Consider the following 25875-nt stretch of genomic DNA (forward strand, 5'->3'; position numbering starts at 1 on the left):
TTTTATTGGTGGGAATGTTTATTTATGTCTTTCAAGCCCAAATACAAAACCAAATGCAAAAGGAAGGTGGCAATTTCCCTAATTTTGCAATATAAAGAACAACTTCAGGATGAGAGGAAAGGGGAAGAAACCAGGCTCCTAAAGATGTATAATTGTTACCCAAATGCAAACAGTAAAATTCAAATTCTCTGCAGAGGTTTATATTGTACTTAGGGATTTGAAATTAAAAAAAGAAAGTCACCTAACACAAAGTAATTCATTTAAGTACAGTTAAGTGCCAAAACCGGAATAAAGTGGCATTAAAAAAAAAAAAATCCGAGAGTTTCCCATCTTCCCCTAATTTTGTAAAATAAAACCCAACACCCTTCAAGCCAAATGTGGTTGTGAGATTGTTACAACACTGTACAGTACACTCATTATTAAGATTCTGAAGTCGTGGGCAGGGTCAGGCTAGTATAACAAGTCTCACTCCAAGGATTGTTAACACAAGATGCGAGCTGTAAGTAAAGTGCATGAGAGGAAGCCTGCTCAGCTAAAGGAAGTAGACCGAAAGATGAGACGTCAGCGGTCATTCGCCAGAGCGGCAGCAGGCCCGAAAACCACACTGCAAATTCTGGCATCCACTGGCGGTTTCAGCATGAGGACCTGCACAAAAACAACAGAAACATGAAAAGAAGGAAAGGCCACTCATTTAGATTCATAACTCTCATAAACTGGTGATTCAGAGAACGTCTCGTTTTTTACAATGCACTACATTTCATTCAGTACCGTGAAGTCTGAAACGCTGCCAGTACTATCATGGTGTAAAAACCTCAATTGGAACAGGTATTTTTCAAGAGATTTTTGTTCCATAGCTTAGTCCCATGAAGATAACACACCCCACATTACACAGAAGTACCATAAGCAACTCTAAATATGAGCAACTTTACACAAGCTGCCATAGCTTCAGAACTGAGTGGTTTTGACAATGTATTTTTAATTCCCATTTTTCAAATTCAGATGTTCATTACCAAAGAAACCATAACCTCCAAAACTATGTCTGTGGTAATGGAAACAGTTTTTTAGCCTGGAAGTTTTTTTTTTTTCCTCTATGAACACTTCACAGTTGGCCAGGCTCTCACATACTCTTGACTGGAAATTCAAAAACTAAAGACAGAATCACCTTAGCATCGCTGCAGTCATCAGAAGCCATAAGGCTAAAAATGAGCCATTCAGAAAAAAGAATTGAGTTGCAAGCACAGAAAGCACAAGCCAACACTGTAACTCTACCCACCTCCACTTACCTTCACTTACTCCTTTCATGTAAAATGTTAAAGTGACCATGAGATAAGAAATTATTTTATTTATTCAAACAGGGTTTTATTTCCTCTAGCCATATGCCTGCTTTGAGACCCATTTACACTCAGGCTGGCTGAACTCTGGCACCCAACAAACACTGGAAATGTTTTGTTTGCCAACTCAAACAAGCTGGTGAAGACCTAACCAGGACAACACAAATTTTCCCCATTTGTATGAGAAACAAATCAACAAATATTTCAGGTGGTTTTAATGCATTTATAAATTGTAACAAAATCTTTTAATGAACTAGGGCACCATGCCTGGCTTTTTTACCTCCTTCAACAGTAAAGCCATAATTCAATTAATTTCCAAGAATCTGGAGTCTTGAAACCAGATTCCTACTTCATGCCACAGACCAATAAGCAATACTCTATACTGAAAATAAGTTAAGATATATGAGACTGAATAAAACCTGAAACTGTAATGAAAGACTATGGTTACAGTATAGTGAACTTTTAATCGGTCAATAAACTCATTTTCCTTTTCAAATCTTTTTATTCACCCGAACTAAATTTTGATCCTCCACGTCACTTACGAGCTAGAGTTTGAAAGCTTCTTCCTAAGTCCTTTAGAAAGGAGACTTGGTGCTTCTGAACAGCTGGTTTAGCAGAGCAGTTCTGTGCAGCAGCATTTTCCAAGTCGTAGCTGACCTTCCCCAGCACTGCCACAACTATACAGCACAGCAGTGATTCTGAAGCAACTGTCACATTTCTAGCAAAATGCTTGTTGACAAAACGTACAGAACCATAACATCCCAAGAAAGGGAATTCTCAGTACAATTCAATATTTTTCCATCCTTTTCTTGCTCATTTTGTTATTCCTCATGCTCCTAACTGGAACATACAAACTTCTAGGTTTGACCAATGCTCCATCTAACACTACCTTCACCACTGGCAACAGCAACTGGTGTCTAGGGACATGATATAAGCCTATCATGCACACCACCTTTTGTGCTTTTTGAGCACCCCAACTGTTGCATCAGGGACACTGAAGTCCATTTCCTTCAGTACTTGTTTATGGCTCAGTTGTGCATGTGGGTTTTTAACCTCTTTTTAAATCGCCTTCCACAATTCTCCACAGGACCAAGTTCCAGAAGTTCACTACACTGTGCATCTGTGTAAAATTCACCCAGTGCCCAGTGCAGTGCTCTAACACTGCAAAATTTGGAGAATTACCACTGCACATTCACCTCATCTACTGCTTTCCCAGTTCTGTAACAGTCATGTCCCCTTTTCAGCCATCTCATTCCCAGACTGAAACATCCAGCCTTTTGAGTGTTCAGTTCCCTAACTTTTTAGAAGGCCTCTTCTGTATCTTCTGTAACTCCATGCTCTCCTCAGGATGGGGAGACCAAACCCGCATGCAGTGCTCCACATGTGAGTGCCCCAGGGCTTCCAGGACCATGCACAGCACCCTCTATCTTGTTCTCACCACCCTGACGATGGTAACATTGGTGGCTTTTTTGGCTGCTGCTGCAAATAGGAAAGATCTCAGAATTAGCACCAACAGCTCTCTGAAATCATCATCTCCACACTGCACCTGCCAGCTTTGAATTCCATTTCATGCAATCACAGTTTGATTACTCCCAGCCACCCAGACCTTCAACCACACATACAGCTATAGTGAAGCTTCTAGAAATCATCACTATCATTACTTGAAGACCACAGAGCAACACTCAAAAACGTGGAAATTACTGTGTGCATTTCTTACACCACAACACAAGGGAAATGCTGAGTAAGACTGATCTCAGCACAGAACTCTTGGGAGGGGAACAGGGAGAAAGCTGTCAACTCCCAGGTTCCTCTCCTAACAGTGACCATTTAGCCCTTTCTTCCCATCCTTTAGTTTTTAGGATCATCTTTAGGACTATCTTTAGCTTTCAGTTTTTAAATTTAAACCACTCTAACAGCAACTTAAAATCTGAAAAATTTGGATACTTCTAAGTAAATTGGACCATCTGAAAAGCTTTTATGTTCATTTCCCAATTTATTAGGCACTGACTTACGAATTACATTAAGCATATCACAGTGAAATTTCATCCTTCTTCCCACACTGCATTTCTTGCCCCATGTCTAATCCTCATACCACCACTAACTTTCCTTTATAGCCTGTAATAAAGAATTCAGATAAAATGAAACATTGAGGGTTCAACCGTATCTTCTGAAATCTGCCCTCCCTGAATTCTTTCTTAGCATATATGGGCAATTCCCATCATTTGGAGGGTATTTTATGCTCTTATTATAAATATCATTAATGGTTGTTTTAACAGTAAGGCTATCTGGGTTTTTGAGTTATTTATGGTTTGACGTTTCAGTTGATCTCCTCCATCACAAGTCATTTACCTCCTCTATAAAATCCCTAGTGCTTAGTTTGTTCTTTTTTATATTTGGTACAGACAGCAAAATTCAAATGCCTTTACTTTTGATAGCCATGGACACTGGGTTTGTTTCCCTAGCTTTATTTACTACCACTGACCTTTGGCTACATCTCTTTGGCTTCATAACCTCTGACTTGCCCAGTCTTTGCTACTGACCTCATTTGGACTAGACTTTGTTTTAGAATTCTCTCGGTTTAAATTCAAATGGCCTCTTCAATCTTGCCAAAAGAACACTGTCTTCTGTTTCCTCTGGACTATGTATATGAGGTCTCCAACTCCTCTCACCTCATTGATGCATTAGGTTAAGCAATATGGTAACTGCATATATTCCTTTCATATTGTCCAGTGTGATGGTCATTTCAACCTAACAGTGGAGATTAATCACTTCCATAGAATCACAGGATAGTTTGGGTTGGATGGAACCTTTAAAAGTCATCTAATTCCAACAATCAGGCACATCTTCAACTACATAAGGTTGCTCAGAAACCCCTTTCAGCCCCCAATGTGCCCAGGGATGAGTCTTGCACCATCTTTCTGGGCAACCTCTTCTGCTATCTCCCATCTTCATTTGCCCATTATTGCTTTCAGCACAGCCCAGTTAGCAATGCACTGGGTATCTAAGAGGACACTGCTCCATACAGCTATTTCACACACTGCCCACTTTGAGGACCAGCTGATGATTTTGAATGAACTTTGACAATTTTGATGGGCAAGTATAGCAAGCAACCACTGGGTGTTTGCAGTGTCAGGTTCTGGCTCATGTAATAAAACATCCTGACACGGATGAGTGAGATACCATCACTGCTGGACTTAACAAGGAGCCCAGAATGTAGTCTTTTAAAACAACAAGTGATGGAAGCGTGGGGAAGGAACACTACATGCAGTGGATCATAAGGTGAAGCGTATTTCCCTCTGTGAAGGGTCCCTCTGTGAAAACCTAGTAAGTGCTACCAGTGAAGGGCTAAATTAAATGTGTTTTGGGTTCACCTGGGAAAGCATAGTTAATCAGATTCTCATCTAACCTGACACAGTCTACCTTACTGGTTTAGTTACTTCTAAACTGGATTACTGTAATGCTCTTTACATGTACATCTGATTACTCAGATGCTTAGGGGACTCAGAATGAAGGTGGGGTCTGTTTACTTGTGGTGAACATATAAACACATTTGGTAATGTAGGAGAGGAGCAGAACTATTTGATTACTCCATTTTGTTACAGGTACTAGTAGAACAAAAATCAGTCAGAATTCTCTAGAATGAAGTTTGGCATTCCATCAAGAATACATGACAACACAGACCAAGACCATATTAAAAGAACCACTCCTGCCAGGATAACCAGCTGCCATGACCATATAATATCCTTTCAGAGATTTGTGAGTACACTGGTAATCTGTAGAATTTAGACTGAGACCTACATTAGGAACACTGTGTTCCCACATAAGTCTGCACACAGCAGTCTGAACACCTTAAAAGAACTTGCAAAGTCTTGCCTTGACTGCTGAAAGACAGAGCAACCATGACCAGTGACATTTTAAATGCTGAAAGAGTGAATAATTAGAATCAAACTTTATTTCATTAACGCCCTATTTCTTTAATTACAGAACCTGAGGACTACATAATTAAAAAAAAAAACTCTAGAAACTGAATCATACTTAAATACTGCAAAGAGCTACTGTGGCAGAAATTATGGAGCCCCATTTTTATAATGCCAAAGCTGAAAGCACTCCAGGCTTTGAAACAGAGAAACAAGTCAGAAGAATGGACACAGCTGGACAAAACAGCCTTAGAAAAACAAGAACTCAGTGGCAAGATATAACTCAAACATTAAACTCCTCTTGCTGAGTTCAGTGTGATCCAAAACCAAATTTGTTTTAGACAAATTAAATCAGCCATTAGAAGTGATGTACACTGTGACAGGTTTGTTTTCAGCTGCAGCTGAGGGTTATCTAACTCTAAGTCTCCAGCATTGTGAAAAATGTTAAGAGATCCTAAACATTAGTATGCAAACCAAAAACTGAAGTGAAGCTAACAGTAAACAAACAGAAAATAGATCTGAAAGTGCATGCAAATTCATGGTTTCTGGTCATAAAAACTGTACCATGTTACTGGTGTGCAACAGCAGTCAGACTCAAACCCAACTACCTCACCATAGCTGCTCTACCTTTCTAGTCTTGCTCTACTAAAAAGGTAAAACAGCACCTGGTGAAAATATAATTGCAACCAATGTGCCTACCAAACACGTGCATCAAGCCCTCCACAACGAAATTCCAATGAAGCTGGGTTGTGTCTCAGGGGTTCCATTAGGCTTAGTGTTTATAGGAAAAAAAATCTGAAAATAAGCTGCAGGTAAAAGTAAAGCCCTTATTCATCAACAGATGACAAAGCTGTATCTTTATTATTCATAGATGGCTAAATTGCATGCTGTTGGCTCCATTTTTTTTTTCTGCAAGACCAACAGGTTTTCCAACCTCTGATCTCAGAGTACACCTCCTTCCCTGAAAACAAACTCTGGTAAGCTGGTGGGCAAAGAAAATCATTAAATTATCCTGTACATGCGTACATATCAGTAAACTTTGTGCAGCAGTTAGTAACACAATCTGTAAATGTGCAAATAAACAAAGAGCTTCAGATATGGATTGATTTAAATGAAACAGCTACTGCTTTCCCTAGTTACTTTGGAAACGTCAAACAATACAGAAACAGCTACTGTAGGAATCCTGCTGCCCACAGAATGGAATAACGCATCAGTTTCACACTGAACAGCCCACAGAATGGAATAACGCATCAGTTTCACACTGAACAGCCCTATCACAATGAAGTTTGACTGAAAATGCAAGGAACAAAACCCAGACAAAACTGCAGGGTATTCATTTATAAAAGCTACTTTCCATAAAGCCATGAACTTCTGGGATGACATTATTTCTGAACAGATGTAAGAAGTCAGACCATTACAGCCTCACTGTCCTGTGCTCTTCTCTCTACAGGAATAACTGTTGATCCAAAGCCATGCATGATGCTTTAGAGAACTAAGCAGAGCTTATAGGCTCACAGATTCCAGCAAGCAGTAAAAGAAAGGAAATAAACAGGAAGAGGATCAGACATCTTTACAGAATAATTTAAAATTATTCTGTTTAAATTTAAATACTTTCTTGAGGATACTATGAAACAGCTAAGCTTTGAAGTGGTGGACTCACACAGATTTGGGCATTGTAAACTAATACAAAGACGTTATGATACATTTTATAGGGACATGATGAAAAAAAAAGTCTGAGAACAAATTATGTCTGGTCTTACTGACAGAAGTATAAACAGAGGAAAAGTAGCAAGCAATCAGTTGTAAAAGGAACAGGATTCTAACTGGTCTTTGAAGACATCTTTAAACTCAACATAATGCAGGAAAGAGTCAGTGAAGGATTTTTAAAAAGAGAACCTTAAAATTTTCAGGTGGAAATGAAAGACAACAGTCAATGGACTGAATACCCAAATATCAGTACAGATTTACTTGCAATACCAAAGCTCTGGCATCTGGTACACCCAGGCAGGGGCTGCATCTCAATACAGATGCAAATTATTGAGCTGGACACCATGAACTACCAGGAAATACATTTTTGGTTTACACACAATTAGATGTACAGGCCTGTGAACTCGGTTATCATCTTCTTTCTCCTTGCCTTCTATTGCACTTACCTGTTTTAAATTCACACACAGAATACCACCAGTCACACCATGGCTCCCATCTCTAATGCTAGGAATGCTTACTGGACTTAATAGACTGAATTCCAGTGTGGTAAACACTGAAAAGACTTGCACCATGAACAGACTTTACACATTTATACAGATCCTTCTCCAGCTTAGATCCATCCCTAAGTTACTGACTCAAGCAAAACCAGAAAAAAAACTGAATTACATTTTCCATAAGGACATGTGACGGTAGAATCAAAAATATCCTATACCAAAACTAGTGCAATATGGGAGGTTTGCATGCCAAAACACACATCACAGGTTTCCAAAGAATCTCTGCTTTGGTACCAACCTGACGATGCCCATGTCTGAGGTTATGATCATACAGAAAACATACAATTACATGGTTTACAGTGGTAATAGCAGCTATATGGAGACTTATTTTCTAATCCTATTAGTTATGCTAAACTAAGTTAAGAGATACAGGCACTAAAAATGCTTTCCTATGTAATACAGAACTGTACTAGTGTTACAACAACAAAAAAACCCCAACAATTAGGTAAAAACTGATTTAACAGTCATAATTTTGTAATTAATCTGTGAAACCCAGTGCTACACAGCCATTAAAAAAGGTGACGTTTTGGTGGTTCTTTTTCTTTTAAAAAGACCCTAGACCAAGCATCACTCCCCAGAAAAGCATCACATCTTCATAGAAAGACATTACCGTTAATGTTGTCACAGTAGTAAAAGTGTTCATCTTTTAGAGAGGGACATGCAGAAACTAACTCCTGCAGGCCTGCACCAGTTACAGTGAGACACCCCGAGAGGTTCAGGTGTTCCAAATGTGGCAGTCCTCCTCCCAGAGTCAATGCCCTGTGGACACAGAGAAGAGACGCGTTAAGAGCCCGCACGGCAAGCACTGACAAGCGCCCCAGTGCATCACCCATCACAGACCTACTGCACCTCTTCCCACAGACACACCTCCAATGAACCACTGAGTTTTAAACCTGGCACTTCTACACTCGCTTTTAAAGGGGGATCACCCCTGAAGCCACATAACAGACCTGAACAGATTTCTATGTAAGCAAACAATTCCATAGACAAACTTTAGTGGGAAACCACTTTTTTATGGATGACAACAGAGATGACTGACTATTTCAAAGAATTACAAAGCCACTCTTCTTCAAAATACCAATTATTTTGTCAGCTCTTCCAAGGTGACGTAAATGCCTCATCTCACACTAAAACATGACACTCCCAAGTTTGGTGCATTATGCTTCCCAAAGTTTGACCCTTTTTTTTCTTGATCTTATTTTGGAATCTAAATTTGTGTTTTCCTAGGACTGACAGCAGAGCTTCTCTCTGCCAACACACCATCTTATAGTTCAAATGAAATTCTCTTGCTTTCTCTGAATGCAAGAGGATTTGGCTGCTGATTCAAGAGGCACAGAGATGTACCACACCTGAGCAATTACTCCATGTGAACCTGCTCTCTGCAGCCAGCCCAAGTTCAAGCAGAAACAAGCTCACTCACCTGAAAAAAAAACCACCAGGCTTGAATCACCAAACTGCAGATTAAAACCAGGACTTAAAACTGAAGATGCCTTCAGAGCATCACTGTACAAGCTTCTCCTGTCAGCAGGGAGAAGCAGAACTGCAGGCCACAAAACCAGCTATCAGGTAACAACTTATATGAAGTAAATGGACTGGCATGTGTTTGTATTAGGGGGTTTCACTCCCTTTCCCCAGGGACTCCAAATATTCTTGCGACTACGACAAGCACTTGTTGCAATACAGTCTCATCTCCTAAATACTATTACCCAAAAAGCACCAATGCAATTAAATCCTTGCTGTGACTCAGTGACCGACTCTCTCTTTGCTCCCACACTACTGAGTCATGAAAAACCAGACCAGTAACATGTAAAATACATACAGCACAACCTAATCAGCATGGAACAAAATTTGTCAGGACAAGTCCACTGCAACACTCAAAGAGAAAGAAGCTCCAACACAAAGCCCAGATATCTGAAGCATACCCTGAGGAAGGGTAACACTGTTGAGTGAGTGAGTGTCAGAAGAATCACAGGAGACATCTGAATAGCTGGTACTTGTGAACATCAAATGGGGACAAAAACTCAGGAGAGACAAATTGATGCCAGCAGCACCTCACACTACTCCTCCATTTACTACAGCAAATAGCACAGGAACACATGAAGTCTTCCCACTCCAAGAAGCTTTAATTAGTTTAAGTGCTGCAGCACACCTGAGCAGGAGGCTCCAAATACCCCAGTCTCATCCCATTTTCAGTATGAGGCATTAACTACATTTTTCTGACAATACAAAGTATCAGCAGCACATAGCAAACAGAAAATTCTGTAACTCATGAAGCCGTCTTAATGTTCAAGTCAAACGTTTTTTTCTCATCCTTTAACTGTTATAGGAGGCTGTATTGAACATGCTGTTCTGCACAGAATTGTCATAGAATCATTTGGGTTGGAAAAGACTCCTGGGATAATCACATCCAACTGTTAACCCAGCACTACCAAATCCACCACTAACAGCACCAAGTGTCACATCCTTTGAATACCTCCAGGTATGCCACTTCCCATGGCAGCTTCTTCCAATGCTTGAAAACCCTTTCAGTGAAGAATTTTCTCCTAATGGCCAATCTAAAAATCCTCTCTGCAACTTAAGGTCATTTTCTTGTTACTTGAGAGAAGAGACCAACCCCCACCTGCCTACAGCCTCCTTTCAGGTGGTTGTGAAGAGTGGGAAGATCACCCCTGAGCCTCCTTTTCTCCAGGCTGAGCCCCGCCAGCCACTCTACCAGACCTGTGTTCCAGACCCTTCCCCATCTCTGCTGTCCTTCACTGGGTATAGTCCAGCCCCTCAATGCCTTTCTTGCAGTGAGGGGTCCAAAAGTGAGCACAGGATTTGAGGAGTGGCCTCACCAGTGCCAAGAACAAAGGGATAGCCACTGCCCTGCTCCTGAGCACACTCCTGCTGGTACAGGCCAGGTGCCACCGGGGCACAGCTGGCTCGTGTCCACTCACTGTCAAACAGCAACCCCAGGTCCTGTTCCCCCAGGCTGCTTTGCAGCCACTCTGCCCCTGGCCTGTAGCACTGCCTGGGGTTGTTGTGACCCAAGGGCAGGACATGGCACTTCATCTCATTGAACAGGCAGCTGGCCTCAGCCCACTGATTCAGCCTGTCCCTAAATTATGTTAATTAAGATGTTACTCCAGTTTTACAGAGTTTCAAGCATACTGCAGGAATTATAAAAAAATTGGTGAAGCAAAACAATTTCTTAACAATAAATCACTAAGAAATCTAAAATCATTTATACTCTCTAGAACAACAAATTCATACAAATACTTGACTTCAGAAGACACATATAAAAGATTTTACTGTTCTCTCCAAAAGAAAAGCTGGAAAACGTTTTCAAGTCTAGTACTGTAACTATTTAAGAAGGAAAGACCACTTAAAACTTACCAGCTTCTTCAATAAAAATGTTTCTACTGAAATGAGGCAGATTCATCCCAGAATGGCCCAACAAATAAAATTAGAAAAAATATCCTGCAGCAAAATAGTTTGAAAATGTCTCCTCACCTGAGAGCACGGTCTGTTATCTGGTAACAGCCTGACAGACTGAGAAACTGAAGAACTCGTGCAGTCTCTTCCTCTGTTTTTTCACTCCCAGAGTATGCAGAGTCTTTTTTCTCTGACTGCTTAGTCCTTATTGGTTTTTTACACAGTGCAGAGGACTCTGGAAGTGCTCGAATAGTTCTTAGTGCTGTGCCAGCACAACAAAATGAGTGACCGCAGTAAATCAAGTCAGTAGAAGCACAGTGCTGCTGCCACCCTCTAGTCCTTAACCCATAAATGTCTCTACTGTAGCACAATGCAGAACAATTAATATGGGATGTTGGTTCCATAAGACAAAATCCTTCAACATTTCTGTGTCTCCACTCTGCAGCATCTTCAATGTCAGCTAAATCATCTGCATCTAGCATCCACACATAAGCAGAACTGAAGTTTTCTGAGCCGTCAGGTTTAGTCCAGTGCTGCTCACCATTTCCTCCCTGAATGAGATTTTCATTGCTGATTTCATGCAAACCATTATACTTCTGGTTGGACTGCAGAGTAATCTCTCTGTTTTTCCACAAAGTCTTAGTGTTCCTGTTCCTGCAGCTTTTCAGAATACCTCTGGTATGATGAGTTGATATGATACCCAGTGCTCTGGAAATCCTCTCTATAGCCACATCTGTAATTTTTTCACATCCAGACAGATCAAGGTGGCGTAGATTTTGACAATACCCAACTGAACACCAGCTGAAATAAGAGGGGGGAAAAAAGTGGTTTGGTTGAGTTTTTTTAGTTTTTGCTCGGAAAAAGCTGTTAAGGCTAAAAGTATGAAAAAACACTTCACAAGTAAAATACTTGTATTAATTCACATAATATACAAAGAAGCTACCCCACACACAGATTAGATACTCCAAGTGCTCTGTATATGCCTAGAAAAATTATGTCTAGAGAAACGTGAAATCATTCATGAATCAGTAACAACTTATATTTCTCCATATACTGAGACTTAAAAGAAGTCCAAATTTGCTATATACTGAACAAATGTTTGAATAATAGATCAGACTGCAAGCACCAAATACACACCTAAGAATTTCAAAAAACAAGTGCATTATACTCACCAGAAACTACCAAGAGACATCTGAGTTACTAAACATCGAAGTTACTTCCCAAAAGGCTGAAAATACTGAACTAGCAAATTTCACCCCCCAAAAAATACATCTGAGATTCCATACTCAGTTTGAAGTCTTGTAACAGCTGTAATTTCTAGAATTTTGAGTTTCTCAATCTTGGCTGAAATGCCAGTGTACTTAGATCATATGTCCTCCTGTCCTTTCCCATTTCTTCTAGGAATACTAGATGGATTCCTGAAACAGATCCTGTGTTTCTAATTATTTCATCATTAATTAAAAATAAGCCTTTTTCGTTTTAACAAAAACTTGCTCCCTTAGTCTTACCTTTTTCAAGTGGAAAAGAAATGTTATCTACATTAATATTTTTACATTATTAGCTATAAAATTATATAAGTGATTTAACTGACCTTTACCTCTCCATAGTTAATGTTACTATCATTTACTTCTTTAAGTGAATTTACTATAAGTTATATTACATTTTAATTTAAATAAATATTTTAATTGATCTAATTTTACTATAAATTTACTATAAGTAATTTATTTCTATAAGTAATTATTTATATTTAGAGCAAGCCAAACCAATTTTTGTAGTTACAAACTGGAATGTTGTAAATACAGATATATGATGAGTGGCAAATAAGGTAAATTTCACTAGATATTGAAAAAAGCTCAAAGATTGACTTCCGAGCCCTGAAAATTCTATAAAGCTTTTACTCCAAATAAGACTTCTTATACAAGCTGCTGGGTGTTGCTACCAGCATCCCTGCTGGTAAGATTTTGTGTGGTGTTCACACTACCTGAGAGCACTACATGATGCAAATGCAGAACACTGAAATACCTGCTGAGTTTCAATACAGCGGTAAGACCCACTGGTGCGGGTTCTGCATCCATACACCATCCCACTGACATCAATGACATTTCTGCAGGCCTCAGTAAAACTCAGGAATCCACAGACAATACACCTAAGCCTTAGAGCTTTGCCTATCATTTCATTTGAGGTCTGAAATAGCAGTATTCCAAACCCTACCAGCTATAGCAGACCAAAAGAACTTCCTTAACTGAGCAACTCCATAAAAATCTATGGACAAGTTCTTAATACTAGAGCAAAAACACAACTATTGTTATGGCTATTGTTGGGCTATTGTTATAGCTATACACTGATAGGTAAAAAGCATCCAACAGTGAAGACAGAGAATTTAAAATGGCCACTACAAAGTTACATGTTTTATTTGGTATTTCAGTGATTTGTTACCCTAGTTTAGTTCTTAGTCACAAGTCACATGGGAGTTACCAATTTGATTTCTCTTTCTTTCTTGGAAAAGGACTAAGAAATGTTTGAATGTTTCCCCATGCCACTCAAAAACATGGATTATAATTTTTTTGTTAAAGGAAACAATTATCTAACCTTTCAAATACAGAGTCTGAAATATCAGTTTGAGTGAGATCCAAATATTCCAAGTTGGGGCAAAGCTCCAAGATCTGTCTAACCTGAAAAAAGAAAGGAAAATAATCAGTAAAGATACAAGCCACTAAGGCTGCACACAGTGTCTAGAGACAACTTACAAATTAGCATTGTTTTGGACTGCAACCCGCTTATACTACCCAAACACGTCAGTTATTAATTAAAGACTGCATAGCCACAATTACTAAATGCAAGTTTCAAATTACACACCATTTTGCTGGACACTGCAGAACTGTAGGCCAATACCAATGTCTTCACTGAGGAGCCTACAAGCGGGAGGACATGATGAATTAGGCCATGAAGTAAACGTTTTTCCATTTGTGCTATATTAATGGCAAGTGAATCTTCAGCTGCTTCTTCTGCAAAACAAACCCAGAGAGAAAGACTTAAAATCATTAAAGGACTTGAAGAAATATTTACTACAGATTATGTACTGCTCAGGGCAGCCTGGGGCAGCTGTTTCCACCGAACTTGCTTTAGATATCAAAATACTATCTCACAGGGCATTTCATATATATATATAGCTGTAATTTAACAGCTCAGGACAAGTTTTAAATCAAGCCTAGAGTGCATCAGGATACAAGATGATTCATCCAAACTTTCTGAAGAGATGAGCCTAGCCTATACCTACAGACACACCCCCATAACTCTTTTCTACCTGCTCTCATGTTTGCTTTTCCTAGACAAATTAATTCCAGTCATTAAAATCAGATGCCTGCTTCTCTCCTACCAACCTCCAGCTCCCTTTTTTTCCACTTAGCTTGTTTCTTACAGCTAAGTCATCTTCAGGAAAAAAAGAACACTTCACCAAAATCAACTATACCTACCAGATTCATCTATGTCAGCATCTTCATCCCATTCCTGGAAAGCACGACTTTCATCTTTTCTATTTTTCACCCATTCCTCATCAGGTTCAGTCTCAGTATCTGCTGCAGGACCACTATACCAATCACCTACTCATCACCACCCCCCAAAAAGAAGAAGGAAAAAAACATTAATAAAAATTTCTCACTGCAGCAGAAATCAGCACTGATAGCTTTTCGGTATACTGCGACCTGATTTAAGAGACATTAATGAATTTCAAATTCATCTCAACTAAGACTGGACTAAACCTTAAAATAATTATTTGTTTGATCTGTATCCTTAAGCTTCAAAAGATTCTTAGAACAGTTTCAGTACCATCCCAGAACTCACAGCCTATTATGCCTGTCTGAGACATGGCTCCTGTCCTCACTTGCTTAGTAGAGACCAATATGATCACAAAAGTAACAGAAACAATCATGGACTATTTGGACTGTCTAGGTGCTCAAGTTCCTTCTGGTAAATAAATTATTCATCAGCTTTTAGTGTAACACTTGGTTGAAGATATCTCTCTTTTCCTCTGGAATACCACAAATATACAGTTAACCAGCCTGGCTTTAGTCCCTGCACATGACAATTCCAAGATCACAAAAAACCAAATTCCGAAAGTATCCCGCTTAAAACACCTACAGAATACTTGTAACGTACATATGACTCAAATCAATACACAATCATTTTTTAGAACATCTGGATGAATGTGATGATCAACAACAGCTCTGCTGTTTTAGCTGGTGGAGCACCCCTTCTCCCTTGAGGTTACTGCACAGGCGTTAATTTACTTCTACTTTATGGATATATGGAATGCTGGGCTCAGGATAAGCAGCTCTGCTGCCTCCCTTGATGAAAACATGCTGAAAAACAAACCACCTTATTTAACTATCTTACAGGGGGGAACCCTACTCCTCCTAAAGCAAGAGCAACTCCTGTTGAGTAGTAGCTAAAAGAACAATGTTTCTTCCATGAATAACACAATGACAATGAAATCCTAATTGACTGTCAACCATGAAGTTTTGGTAACATTTCTCATTATCTTTAATGAAACTTCATATTACATAAGAAGGCTCAGAGGCCTTCTGTGTACTAGAAGGAAAAAAAAGTTTAAAATTTAACTAAGCCTACATAAAAATACAATTCTTTTCCCCTCCCTGTGGCAGCAAATCCCATCTGAGAAGCTTCCACCCAGTTAAAGCACTTCTGTACAAACAACTGCAGTAGTACAAACAGAACATCATGAGATCAGCTTTCTGTTGTGCCAAATCAGGTTTAGAGGCACTCATTTTAAGCAGCTGCCTATTATCTTTTTTTTTTTTTTGTGCGTGTGCAGCACTGAATTATTAAGACAACTCTGTTGCAAATGCAAATTTAAGAATTTGAACTTTGGAGCCTCTCTACTCAGTCTTTGGTAGTTCAGGAACCAAACTACTGCTTTCAGGAATATTTACCCAAACAAACTAACAAAAAAAAAAATCAGACCAAGAAGTTACTTAATTCCTCTCTGCCTTGTACAAATTTTAGAAGTCATAGAGAAGTTTTTATTTTTTTGTATCTCTAAAGCTAAGTTATATAAACGCAGTTTTTTCTCTTAAAATCTTAAAGGCATACAAAAGACTTATTAAACAGCACAGACTTTCTCCTTTTACTGAACTTGACTGTTGTGACAGCACTGTGAAACCTGCAGTTCCATAGTCCAGTGATTCTTTAATACTCATAAATATGGACATAAGGCTACAAACACACTCTGATGACTTGTAACTAACCTCACTAGAATACAGAGGATTTTGTCTATTTGAACAGGTACTTTTGCAAAGGCCACATTTCTCAATAGGATATTCTAATTAACAGAAGAGTTTGAGAGAAAAAAGTTTAAAAAAAAACACTTATTGCAGTAGAAATTACTGCAGTAATATACCTAAAGAATCAATACTAAAACTAAACATTCAGTTTTCTTTGAAGCTTCACTAGATTGTGAGGAAGGATTAGAACTCCACTTATTTTGAACTTCCTTTCTGCAGTTATGCATTTCATTTCTACCTAGTAACCTAAGAAAATAATTTTACTGATATAAGTGTAACAGCAGTATTTATAATTCAAAACTCCTTATATTATTTAATAACTCATATGCTGTATTAGTGAACATATTAGCATTCATACAAGTAAAAAAAGGGGGGGGTTTATCTCAGTAAAACTAGGTAAACTGGATACAAAATGTGCTCAGGAGTTTCAACCAAGACAACTTCTAGTTTCTTAATTCTACAAGACTGATGTATGTTTTGGGGATTTTCAACATTCGATCAAGTTTCAAGACACTATCCTTGTCAGAAAGGTACACCTCACATGCTCAGCTGTCAGGCTCAGCCTATACTAAAACACTCTTATACAGGCCCAAAAATTCTGATAGTTGATGCGCTTTCAAAGGAGCTAAATGGAACTTACCTCTGGCCCAACGAACAGGGTAAAGATGTTTCCACAGAGATCCAGTTTTAGCCAACTGTGACCATTCAGTGCTTACTTGACTACACTGACATAACTCTTGGGGGTTAAGGTAACTGAAAATGGTCACCATTACTTCAGGAGGGAGATTAGTAATATTTGTGGTGTGCCCTGTTACTTCGGTTTCTGAAATACAGAAAGCGTGTGTTAAGGGAAGCACAGCCTAACAGCTTTAATAACAGCAGTGGAACTCACATTTTAACTAGAAAAATCAAAAATAAGTCTGAAAAAATTTTAACTGTTAAAGATAGGTATTGGCTTGGCTTTAAAAAGCTGTCACTGTAACAACACCTTGAACAACAACAACAAACCAGCTCAGATCTCTGTTTGCCACTTTCTCATCTGGCTCATTCATTCAAAAAAAAAGTAAATTAATGCTACTCAACCACAGAAAGATGAAAGCCATACCTGCTATAAATGAAATGCTTTAAGAAAAATGCCTTCTGTTGCAGATGGTATCTGTACCTGGTCTGCCACATTCCCAGGAAACAGTACTAGCACGCAGAACCTACCAGCTGGGACCACTCTCGCTGGAAGCACTCAGCCTCTTGACTGGGACACAGAAAAGTTCATGCTCAACTCTTTGCACCTGTCTTGAATTTTATTTCTAGCTTTAGCTGCTAGCATTGACAATTTTAACTTCTGAATGGTGAGGAGCCATTCAGGCTGTAAAGTAATAAACACTAAGTACTAAGATGAGATAATACTAAGTACTAGAAGAGAGACTAAAATTTGACCACTGTAATTAATACTTCAATGGACAGCAGTAGGAACTATTTCCAACAGCTCTCCCTGATCACCATACTGCAAAGAGAGCTGCAAACTATATAAAATAACAAATTCAGAGCTTTGGTTAGTGAGGCTTTTGGCTGTTTTAAGAGATTTTTAATGTTTTGTTTCAGAAAAATTTCCTTGAAAAAAGTATTTCTAAAGGAGTTTTCAGAACTCCTTCGAAATAGCAGGCTTTACTAATAGTGGGGTTTTACTTCTACAGTGCCTAGAATTTTCACAGAGAGAGAAGCATCAGGTTTTTGTTTTGCAAGAATCTTCAAAAGTGAGCATAATGTAAACTTTACCACGTGACAAGCTATTGCTACTTCAAAAAATATAATTAAATACAGTTTCACTTGATGAATCAATGTATTTATTTGTACAACTAGCATGCTGCTGCATGAATTACAGAGAATTTTGCAGGAAAATACAGTTAAGCCTGCACAGGACTGCAAGTTATTTTACTTTCTTCCTTTTCTTAAAAATTAATGAAAAACACATATTCTCCTCTCCCAAAGCCTAGATCACAATGATTGCAGAATTACTACTGTCCCAAAACTGCTATTCCAGTTAGATTTAACAGCAAGTAATGCCACAAAGCTACATCTGTCACATTCATCTGTTAAGACTCAATAGTATTTCACAGAATGGACCATGATCTTTTCTGAAGGCTTCACCTGGAGGGCAGAAAACGACCAGTTGAGTAGTTCAGAGAAGTCAAGTTTTATCAAAAAAAAATCTGATTACAGAGTAATTTGTCAAGTTTTTCTAATGAGAGCAGCACATCTTATTAACATCACAAACTCAGTCCTTGAAAGCTCGCTCTACATATCAGACTCACACCAGCATTACACTTTTGATACATTAACTCCCCTTCCTTGGGGGCATCAGTTCTTTTTTGTTAAGAGAGAAAACTGTAAATACAGACAACTTAGGCTGATTCAGAAGTCATAAAACGAGCCTGAAGTCTACTTTAGTAGTTATTTATTCTAAGTTTCACCAGAAAAGGTAAATAAATGCAAATTAAGTATCCACTTTCAGAACACACACTTCCTCTGACTTATTCACATGCTGCACAGATTCATTCACTTGCATTACTCACAGGTCCTTTCTCATTCCTGAGAGGCCCAGGAAAGTTAGGTAGAGGAGTTGGGAAGGTGAATGCTTTTAATTTGAAATATTGTCACTTGGATAACTATTGTGTTATTGAAACATCAATACAAAAAGCTTACAAAGCTGTCCTAAAAAACAAGAATGAAATGCAGAGTCTGCAAATAGAAAATATAATTTCAATGGAAACATGAAATTAGAAGTTAATTACATTTTCCATCTGTTTATTGTATGAAATATTAACATGGGATGGAAGGGAGAAGACGACTGTGGAGAACAGGTAAACAGTGAAGCACTATCTACATTACAACCTGCCAAGATGCCCATATCAAACAATTAAGTATCTGAAGTTTCAAAACTGGTTTGCAGATATGCCCATTTTATAAGAACTACTCTTTCTGCCCATACATTACTAGTTACATCACTAGGTGTGGTTTTTTAGAAAACAACTGCAGTTTGAAAGTTACTTTAACTAGATACTTCACCTTGATCTGCCTTCTCATCCACAGAATACTTAAAGACCTTCTGAAGCTCTTCTGCTTGATTCCACTTACTGAGACCTCTGAATTCTACAGCCTCTTTCTGTGAGCAGTGCTGTGCAATTACTTTCTTCTTAATATCTTTCAGCTCTTCATAAGTGAAGTATTCCATCAACATTGGCTGGAAAACCTAACACAAAGGAAAAAGGGAAAAAAAAAAATCTGGTGCTGACAGAAATAGTCAATAGACCTACCAACACAGAATTTCCTGTTTCAAATTCTCTCAAAGTAAAACATGTCATGCATTAAGTGAACCTAAGGACAGGACCATGGAAGTATTAAATTCTAACCCCCTGCTTTCTAACAGATCATAGCACAGTATCAGGCAAGCTGTTTAAATTGTTTTCCCCACCAGAAAAAGGAAGGGATTAAAGTTGCTTAACCCATACAACTTATCAAGGTACTCACATGGAAGGCAAAGTAGCAAGGAAGAAAAACATGAGAAAAGACTTCCCATGTACAGACTTGAGAAGATGCTTCCCAGTTTTCGGATACCCATAAATCATCAGACTGGCAGTACTAGTCTATGTTTCAAATATAGGTCAGAAGCTGTTTGGGAGTGTCAGTTTGAGTCATGTAGCACTGGTTTACAGGACATCTCTTTTCTCGTTTAAGTTTTGCTACATATCCATTTAAACTACTTGCTGCAAACAATCCTAGCCCAAATGGACTCTGTTATCAATTTTTTCAAGAACTAGATTTTCAGCATAAACTTTCTCTATACTCAGTTTCAGAACATGTAACTTTCCAGAGTACTAAACAATGACACCACATTCCTGAAGGTAAATTAGCATAGCAATAAAAACAGAGAACCGAAAAAACAATGAACCTCAAAGTCATTTGTCCCTATTCAGTTCTTCCAGACCCCAAGCAAGATCTTCATCACGTTTGAAGAAAATCTGTACCTACCTCCTCTTCCTCTTTCATATGAGGAAGGAAATCCCTGGTAAAGGCTTCCAATCTCTCCTTCAACTGTTTCGCATAGTTTAGTTGCTCATATTCATTCTGAGAATAAAGGAAAGACTACATGGTTACCCAATCTCATCCAGTCATCCAAGAATTGAACTGTCCAGTAAAGTAGTGGTTCAAAGGAAAGCCCATTATGTCCTTCCCATGTATGCTGCAGGTTTGCTCTATTTCATGGTAAAAACGTGCTTACTTAATGACACTGACACTGTGTACTGGCCTCTTAACAGGCAGAGCAAAGAATTCTCTTCTTGCCTGAGCCCAATTTATTGTCTTAGCACATATGAACTCATTTCTCTAATCCCATTTTTACTTTGGAGCAAAGACTGAAATCTGCCAATCCACAATCTCACACAAAGTTCTAAGTAGTAGCAGACTAATTTAAGTATTTGCATGGTTTGTATATAAAGTGTTCTAGGATAAAACAGCTCTACTTAATCTTTTAAATGAATATATTTTACCTTAGTCATTCTAAAATTCTAACTTCCAAATTATAATCAGAATTTACAGTCAGACTTGCTGTACAGATTTTTACTTTGGAAATTGAAAGAACTCTTAAATAAAGATGTCACTGACTTGTAAACATCCAAGTTCATCCAACCTCATGTATCAATTTGTTAGATTATTCTCTGAGTCACTAATAAGCAGCTAGTTCTGAAAACTGCCCAGTAATTGCAACATATTAAAGTTCCTCCTAACTCTTACTGCAAATGTGGTTTTTCTTTTCAAGCTTCTACAACATCAAGAAACCCTGACTATTACAGAGACAAGATTAAGCCATCAGTTTAAATTAAACTAACCACTAAAGAAATCTGGTTTTGCACACTTAAGAAATCTAGAAACAGAATAACACTAGCATCTTATCAGAGAAGGTGTAACACAAAGCCAAGTGTTAAATTTCCTTCTTTCCTTCATTTCCTGATTTGTTAATGGACACAAAACAAAATTTAAGGTTTATTATGCATAGGGAAAAAAATAATTTGTAGGGTTCCCGAGACAAAACGAGGCTTAGATGGTAAAACTGAGTCAATCAACTGCATATTTAGTATTTTTCTTACTAAAAATCTGGACCACACATACCAGAAATGTAATGCAGAATGTCAAATGACTACAGGAGACTATAGTTCTTATGGGGCAGGAAGGAGGAGTTGAGTACCTCAAGAGAAAGACATGGAAGAATTCAAGAAGAATTCTACCGGAGAAGAACTTAGAGATAAGTCGCTGTCAAAAAAGCCAGATGCAGAAATAATATTTAGAGTTCTTTGATGACTGGACCATTAACAGGACTGCTGAGCCACAGATTACTGGAAGAAGTACAAGAGCCACAGAATAAAACAATGCTGCTTTTTTTTTTAAGACAGGGAATCATGCCCATTTGTAAAAGCAATCACAAAAAAAAAAGATCCTCAAGGTTTCCTAACAAATTAATAAAACTCCATTATTTCTATAGCCAGGAACTTCTGAACAGTTAGCCAAACAATTTTTACATTTGAAATGTCCCTGCTATCCCTCCAAAACTCCTCAAATTATACAGTGAAGACCGTCTGTCACAAAACACATCTCTGAAAAGACTTCTTACTAGAAACTTAGTAATTGTGGTGAATGGCGAAAGAATTTGTGTTTTGGACGAGAAAGTATCAAAAAAACACAAAAGTTTCTTCTTCCTCCTTAGTTTCACTCATAAAGAATATGAAGAAGAGTCAAGGCAAACTAATATGTAATCACAGCATGTTTTCCTCAGGTCACAAATATCTCACAGTCTACTTACCTTTACATTCTTTAGCCCTTTCTCAAAAAGGCTAAGCATCTCTGAGAGTTTGTTGTCTGAGTGCACATTGTACACTGTCCGGCTACGCTGCTGAAGCAAACCAATGATACACTCATTTTCAATCTGCTCGTGCATTTTAAATTCCTTGAATGTAGCATAAAGAGATTGCAGCAGAGCCCGAAAATCATTGTTGTTGGAGAAGTTGGTCTTGGAAAGCTAGGAAAATTAAAAGTTCATAAAAAAAAACTAATTAAAATCACGTCAAACTCAAGTTAAATCCTTAAAATAGGTATCAACTCCAAGGAATTCATCGCTTCCCTTACTTATAAAAGGTAAACACCTTCAGTTTTTAACATAAAATGAAGCCATTAAAATCAAAGTTGTATTTAAGTAACATAAACCAAATCTTGTGAAACACCGAGGTAAACGAATGTAGAAAGATTTCCTGCCGGAAGCCAGTGCAATCTCCCCAGCCCGGCAGATTACTGACAGGACCTTTCCCAATCCACATTTTTGTCAATACCAAAAAGCCATTAACATAGGCCCGTTAGCCCATCCTTAGGGATGTACTATCCACAAGGAATACTGAATCCTACCAGTGATACAAACTACATTAGCTGTTGGAGAAGGTTTCCAATGGAGCAAAACCCAACAAATCAAAACAGATCAAAATTCTAGGTAATACAGTAGTGCCATTTTTACATGTGTACAATCATCATCAGCAACAATACATTTTAAAACTGTATTTTCCTTCAGTGAACATAGAAAACCAGAGTCTTTTCCATTCCTATGCTTTATTCCATGTGCAGCTTCAAGAATCATAGCCTACAGCAATATACAAGACCAAGCACTCTGAAAGTAGACTTCAATTCAGAAAACAAGCTACCGCAACATTCAAAAGTGGCTTAGCTACAAAGACTCTGGAATCTATGAGTTTTACAAGAAATGGGAATCTGAGACATACATATTACTTACATCAAAAACAACTACAAACTGAGATATGCAAAACTTTTTTTCATTAAAAACCCCCAAATGTACTTACTCATTGTGACATAGCATTGCCACTTCCTGGCAGCCACCAGCAAAATGCAACTGAAACATGCTGGACACCTGCCAAATCCTTATGCAACTCCAAGTCAGCTGTGCATACTGTACATTACATGCTGTACATATGAGCAAAATGACTCTCACTATGGAAAGACAAAGTTTCTTAGCCCCAGAAGAGAGAGAAAACACAGCAAGGTTTAAGAGGCGTTTTTGTTTTTTCTCTTTTTTTTCCAAAACGCTTTAGATCAACTACTGACAGAAGTCAGAAAAAATTGATGCCTGTAACACACTGTTAGGATTTGAAGCATATGTTGTTCTGTATTCCTAATGGGGGAAGATCTTGGCTTCAAAGGCCATTTCAATCCCACACTACGGCCAGAGAATGCAGCACTAGGAGCAGTGGCACTACATGAAACTGAGGGCTTGACTTTCCATACTGAAAAGCAGAAGCCTGAGCCAGCACAGGCAAGGGGCACACAAGCAACTCCTCAGGACAGCCTCCTCACCTCCCAGCACCTGTGAGTCACATCTCAATAACGAATTGTGATTTCTCAGGTGGCATTTCCTTTGATCAAGGACAGTTTTGATACAGTTCATTCTACCCATAAGGACCCACAAAGTGAATGGAGGCAGTCCCCAAAGACTCTTTTCCCTCCAAGAATCCCATGTGCTCCCAAATGCTTAGCATTTTGATTGACATAAAAAATGTAAACAAGACTGCTGAAGTGGGTAACAGGAAGGTTCCACAAATCCACTGTATTCTGCTTTTGGCTTTTAAAACAAATTATGCAATTGGTTCTGACAAAAAACTAGCATCTTCTTGTCATCTTGACTCAAAGCCTTTTCAAGACTCAAAATGTTCTGTTGAATCTACCTGTTGTCATCCACAAATCTGGAATAAATAAATAATCTCTTTGTGCATGCAATTTAAGAACGTCCATTAGAAATGGATTGTTACAGAAGCCATTGTAACATGAAGCACTTGTATATTCATGGAGAGGATACTGAAGTTTAGTAACTATACTTGAATCGGAAATCACTGTATTAAAAAGGTCAGCCAAAGCTAAGAACAACTGGCTTTTCAGAGGACAGGTAGCCTAGCAACAAAGTCACTCGGTCAGGCCTGTAATTTCATTACCAGGATTGATGAAGTCTCATGATGGGGGACCAAGACTATTAACAGACAGCAGCTACTCCATTCCAAGGTCCACTTTTCACCATCTCTAACAAGGAAAACCAGTGCAGGAGTTTATTAGTGCAAGAAGAAAAAAATCACACAGCCCCAAGTTCAAAGACAGAATGGCAAGGAGGAGGAAATGGACTATATAATGGATTTTTCATCAAAAATATAAAGCACATTGCATGTGAGAACCCTGAAGAGGCTTAAAATACAGCACACTAAACCACAGCCACCAGTGTTCAAGAAACTTGGGAGCTTTCTGGGCTTCTGAAGACATTACATTTAAACAGCTGTACATTACAGCACAACTGGTGTTGTGTTTGGAATGCAAACTCTAATTGAGGAGCACTACCATAAGAGCAACAGTTTCAGTGGCTCCTGAAATTTAAGAATTATTCATAATACAAACAACCTGAGCAACTGTCCAAACAACAGTCAGTCCTTTGTACTGCAACATCTGTTTGAATCACTTCAGCGAATTATGGTTGATGCAGGCATCGTCTAGAAGTAGCCAGGAGCTTTTAAATTCACTTTATTTATTAAACTTTTATTAAAAGAAAATAAATGATGCAATTAAAGCATAGCCATACTTGAAAAACCTCTGTAGCTCAGGCAAGTATAGCAGTTTTAGGTGAGTGTGCACATTATTGGACTATAACAGAGTCATTAACAAGGTCAAGATGAATGTACAGACTTGTAGCAAACATACATCTTTCCTCCCTAAAACACACTGTTTCAATTTTGTGCCTTAAGAACAAGATACCAACACTGGCAATATTAACAGCAATTGCTCTTTAGACAGTGCTTCACGTTCATGACACTCAACTGAAATAACTCTACACTCAACTCTTGCCTCTCCCTCTGGCTTTAGTGCTTTCATTAAAAAAATGAAACTTTCTATCTGATGAAGACCTAGACATTTCTATCCAAAATGTTGTGAATAAATAAGGAAGCTCAAAACTGCTAATGAAATTACCAAAAACAATATTTAACTTGGTTTCTGGAAGTGTTTTATACATGGGCTAATATGGAAAAATGTCTTCTTAGAAGAAGGAAATTAATTTTCCAGCAATGTTAGTTTACAGTGAGTAAACTGAAACAGGTTTTTTTTTCCTATTAACTATGCCAAAAATACATTTAAGGAGTGAAAAATGTTTGCTTCTTCCTTCCAAGCACACTATGAACCAGCAAGGAGAAAGCAGCAGAGAGGAATAAAGAAAAAGTATGCTGCTGTTATCAGACTAGCACAGCAGTAAGCAAAGTCTATGCAGCATGCCAGCATTCTCAGTTACAAGTATCTCTATTCCCAACTACAAGCTGGAAAACTACAAAAATTTGAAGAAGGAGAAAAGAAGCAAAAAAAAATTATTTTTCCACTCTTCCAACAGATTTCACAAATTTAAAATGGAATAATTCTCAAGGTTAAAAATTTTAATGTGGCTATAACTTCACAAGCTGCTTAACTTCAAATGAAGGTTTTCCCTATCAGCACATGAATTCTGAACAACCATTAACCTTAAAAATTCAGGCAGGAATTTTAAAAAATTGAAGACATTTTTTTCTTCCTGGTC

General features: G+C 38.2%; 1 protein-coding gene across 1 annotated transcript in view; it reads right to left on the bottom strand.

Moving 5' to 3' along the window:
• The window catches only part of FBXL5 (F-box and leucine rich repeat protein 5), a 33150-nt gene continuing 7275 nt past the window's right edge, over positions 1–25875 (bottom strand). The window contains exons 2-11 of the mRNA XM_068188723.1: positions 22078–22293; positions 20253–20348; positions 19290–19473; positions 16867–17049; positions 14400–14525; positions 13783–13931; positions 13516–13598; positions 11005–11727; positions 8120–8268; positions 1–645 (exon numbers count right to left, since the gene is read on the bottom strand). Coding sequence (XP_068044824.1) covers positions 569–645; positions 8120–8268; positions 11005–11727; positions 13516–13598; positions 13783–13931; positions 14400–14525; positions 16867–17049; positions 19290–19473; positions 20253–20348; positions 22078–22293 — 1986 coding nt within the window. The 3' untranslated portion in view covers positions 1–568. The remainder of the gene's footprint in view (positions 646–8119; positions 8269–11004; positions 11728–13515; positions 13599–13782; positions 13932–14399; positions 14526–16866; positions 17050–19289; positions 19474–20252; positions 20349–22077; positions 22294–25875) is intronic.

This window comes from Anomalospiza imberbis, chromosome 4 (assembly GCF_031753505.1).
Source record: "Anomalospiza imberbis isolate Cuckoo-Finch-1a 21T00152 chromosome 4, ASM3175350v1, whole genome shotgun sequence".
NCBI classification, from domain to species: Eukaryota; Metazoa; Chordata; class Aves; order Passeriformes; family Viduidae; genus Anomalospiza; species Anomalospiza imberbis.